At 62.1% G+C, this 3,740-nt stretch overlaps 1 protein-coding gene across 1 annotated transcript; it reads right to left on the bottom strand.

Annotated features, from left to right (window-relative positions):
- Window positions 1-2,067: 2,067 nt before the first annotated feature.
- LOC122193231 (TANK-binding kinase 1-binding protein 1-like) lies at window positions 2,068-3,685 on the bottom strand. The gene is made up of 6 exons (XM_042893963.1): window positions 3,432-3,685; window positions 3,242-3,364; window positions 3,051-3,155; window positions 2,447-2,597; window positions 2,210-2,370; window positions 2,068-2,131 (listed from the first exon to the last, which is right to left on the bottom strand). The coding sequence occupies exons 1-6, from the start codon at window positions 3,651-3,653 to the stop codon at window positions 2,078-2,080; spliced, it is 816 nt and encodes a 271-aa protein (XP_042749897.1). The 5' UTR covers window positions 3,654-3,685; the 3' UTR covers window positions 2,068-2,077.
- Between the last annotated feature and the right edge of the window lie 55 nt (window positions 3,686-3,740).

The raw sequence follows: 3,740 nt of genomic DNA, 5'->3' as shown, positions 1-3,740 counted from the left end.
CTCCCTGTGCCATGTGCAGGGGGTGACATGGGGTGGCACAGCAAAACAGAGGGGCTGGGGGTGTCCTTGAGGTGCCACCGTGACCCTATGCACCAAGGGAACCACGGGCTGGATTCCTTGAGATGCACCACAAGCCATAAAATCCCATTACAAGCCACAAAATCCCATTACAAGCCACAAAATCCTACCAAAAAGTGGCACGGGAGGGCAGGACACAGCCATGGTTTGCAGCATTGCCACTGTTGGAGATCTCAACCAGGACGGACCCTGCAACAACCCTTCCTCTCCCCCGGGTGCTGCTCTATGCATTGGGATCCTGCAGCCCCAACTGAGGAAGAACCCTTCAGTTTGGTTTGGTTGGGAACAGCCAACGAGGAGCAAAACATGAGGGAGAAAAGGAAAAAGCCACCAGTGCTCCCATGCACAGCAGCGCAGGCGCGGGGCTTCGCGGTGCCGCACTGGGAGTTGGCACAAAAAGCCTTTCAGCTCCAAAAAGGAGCAGGTGGGGCAGCGGCCGTCGCCCCCACAACAAAAGGCAGCGCGGCCATAGGGGGGGGGTGTGAGTCAAACCCCAACCCTGCTGCCCTTGCGGCTGCACTACAGAGGCAGGGTGACTCATCTGGAGAAAGAAAGAAAGAGAAGTCACCCGGAGATGGAAGGCGCACAGCGCCGAAAAGTGGAAAGGGGGCAGTTACCAAAAAGGGCCTTATTTACAAGAAAAGCTCTGGGGAGGACAAAGCACAGCGCTGGGGAAGGGGATCTGCCCTGGGAAAGGGGGTTGGTGTGGGGTGTGGGGCTGGTGGTGCCTCAGTTTCCCCATCCTGAGCAGAGAAGGGCGGATAAATGGAGCGTGGAGCTGTTGGAGGGGGGCTGTGCGCAGGGGGTCCGCAGGCAGAGCGGGGCTGAGCTCTGCAAACCTGAAGTGAATGAACGGGGAAGGCCTGGGGGTGTTTAGGGATGGAGGGGTGGAATTCAGTGCGGATCCGAGAGCAGAAACAGCAAAAGCATCCGTCGGGGCGAGAAAAAGGAAGGGGGGGGGGGAAACACGGCGCCTTCCCACCCCCCGCCCTGAACGTCAGCTCCGATCTGTCCACAGCTCCGCACTGCCCCACGCGCCCAGGGAGATGCGATGTGAGGTGCGGCCGAATCCGTCACAGCCCGGGGGGGGAACGGGAGCAAAGCCTTCCAACCCCCCCGCGTCCCCGCGCCCCGGGACGGCACAGCGAGAGCGCAGCCGGGGCCGCCACGCGTTGGGCGCCGATGGGGCTCGGCGCGGTGCGGTGCTGCGTGGCAACGGCGCCCTCTGCGGGCAGTGGCGGCTCCCCGCACGGCGCAGAGCCCCGAAAGAGGAGGGGGAAAAAGGGAGGAGGGACGGCGCCCCCAGCCCTGTCCATAAGGAGGTGATGGGGCAGAGGGTGGAGCGGTGCCGCACAGGGCATCTCATGAGCCCCCAGCCCATCCATCCCATCCCACCGCATCTCAATGCCATTGCATTGCAACTCGTCCCAGACATTGCATCCCGTCGCATCACAGCTCATCCCATCCCCTCTGTCCCATCCCACTGCATCCCATTCCGTCGCATGGCATCCCAACCTATCCATCCCATTACGTCCCATCACTGTGCCCCATCTCATCCCATCCCACCCCATCTATCCCATCACAGCGCAACCCATCATAGCATCCCATCCCATCCCATCCCATCCCATCCCATCCCATCCCATCCCATCCCATCCCATTATATTCCATCCCATCCCACTGCATCCCACCCCAACATCTCATCCCACAACATTCCATCCCATCCCATCACATCCCATCACCTCACCCCATCATATTCCATCCCATCCATCCCATCCCATCATCTCATCCCATTATATTCCATCCCATCCCACTGCATCCCACCCCAACATCTCATCCCACAACATTCCATTCCATTCCATCCCATCCCATCCCATCCCATCCCATCCCATCCCATCACCTCACCCCATCATATTCCATCCCATCCCATCCCATCCCATCCCATCCCATCCCATCCCCTCACCCCATCATATTCCATCCCACCCCAGCACCCTGCAGACACTTACTGGTCATCGCCCATTTTCTTCACCCAGGCCATGTCCCGCTCTGACTGCTCCTGGGGATGGGACGGGATGCACCATGAGCTCCCACTCCCCCCTGACCCCCCATGGGGCTGCAGCCCACCACTCCCTACCTGCTGCCGGCTGTCCTGCAGGTGCTTTAGCTCCAGCTGCAGCCGCTCACACTCAGCCTTCAGGTGCTCCTCGCGGTGCTGCGCACGCTGCGCCTCCTGCCGCGCTGCCTCCAGCTCAGCCTCCAGCCCACGGCTCGGCCACCCCCCCGGGCGCTCCAGCACTGCGGGCACGGAGCGTTTCTCAGCCCCAAAGGCACAGAATGATGCTGGGGGAAGGGGGGGTGGGGGGCAGCTCACCGTGGCTGAGGCCAGGGTTGGAGTGCAGGGAGAGAAAAGGCACCTCCTGGCCAGGCAGCGGGCCAACCCCAGGGAAAGGGCTGCTCTCGCGCTGCCGCAGCTGCTGCTCCAGGCTCCGGATGCGGCTCAGGTGCGTCTCCACCAGCGCCCGCTGCCGGGGGGGGGGGACATAAGGGTGAGCTCCATCGCCCCCTGCCTCATCCTGACCCCCATCAGCTGGAGGTGGGATGCTGTACCCGGGGCAGGGCAGCACTGTGGGGTTTGCAGAGCATTGCTTGCCCTGCAGCGAACCCAAGCGCAGGGTGCTACAGCGGGGAGCTGGGAGGACCGCTGGGCATAGCAGGGATAAAAACCCCAACACAGCCCCAGAACCACATGGAAACCACATCAGCCCCCAGCCCTGTGTCACTGCAGCCCCCATCCAAGCCACAGCAGTGTCACCAATGACCACTGCAGCTCGCTGGGACAGGAGTGGATTTGTGAGCTGGGGAAGGGGACCCTGAAGCTCCATTGTGTCATCCTCAGGGTACCAACCTCACAGTGCCATCCCCACAGTGCCATCCCCACAATGCCATCCCCACAATGCCATCCCCACGGTGCCCACCATCTCGCCCAGCTCTGACTCCAGGTCTGCCTTCTCCACACACAGCTTCTCATAGGCCTGGATCATCTCATCCAGCTGCTCCTCGCGCTCCTTGCTCTTCTCCAGCTGCAGGACAGGGTGGGGGGCTCAACACCCATCCAAGGAACCTCCAAAGCTCCCAGTATCCCCCCTCCACCCCCCCCCCCACGCACCTCGTGCTGGAACTGGTTGAGCTGCTGCTGCAGCGATGCCTTCTCACTCTTGAGCAGCGACGTCTCCTTGGCCTCATAGATGGAGAAGATGTGCTCCTCTCCGAACTCGCCGAGCAGTGGGCACTGCACAGAGCGTCAGCGGGACCCCCGCCCCCAGCCCCCCCCCCCAGCTCCACCCCGAAGCTCTCACCTTGACCTCATACATCTTCAGGCGCCGTTTGAGAGTGGAGTTCTCCCTCTCCAGCCCGCTCAGGCGGTTCTTGATGTCATCGTATGCAGTGATGAGGGCGAAATGGGACGCGGAGCACATCTCCCCCGACAGGTCGGTGTTGGGGCTGTCCAGCCAGTCTTCATCCGGCCCCAAAGCCTCTGGTGTCAGGATGCTGATGTCGTCCTCGAACATGGAGTCCATGGCACAGTGTGAGTTCTGCCTGGGGAACCCAGTGAGATGGGGGGGGGGGGGGGGGGGGGCCCGACCGTGGTGACTTTCCCAACGCCC

This window comes from Lagopus leucura, unplaced genomic scaffold (assembly GCF_019238085.1).
Source record: "Lagopus leucura isolate 7727_CA_CO unplaced genomic scaffold, USGS_WTPT01 34766-0_obj-0_obj, whole genome shotgun sequence".
In the NCBI taxonomy this organism is placed as follows: Eukaryota; Metazoa; Chordata; class Aves; order Galliformes; family Phasianidae; genus Lagopus; species Lagopus leucura.
This window is presented reverse-complemented; position numbering and strand designations above follow the sequence as displayed.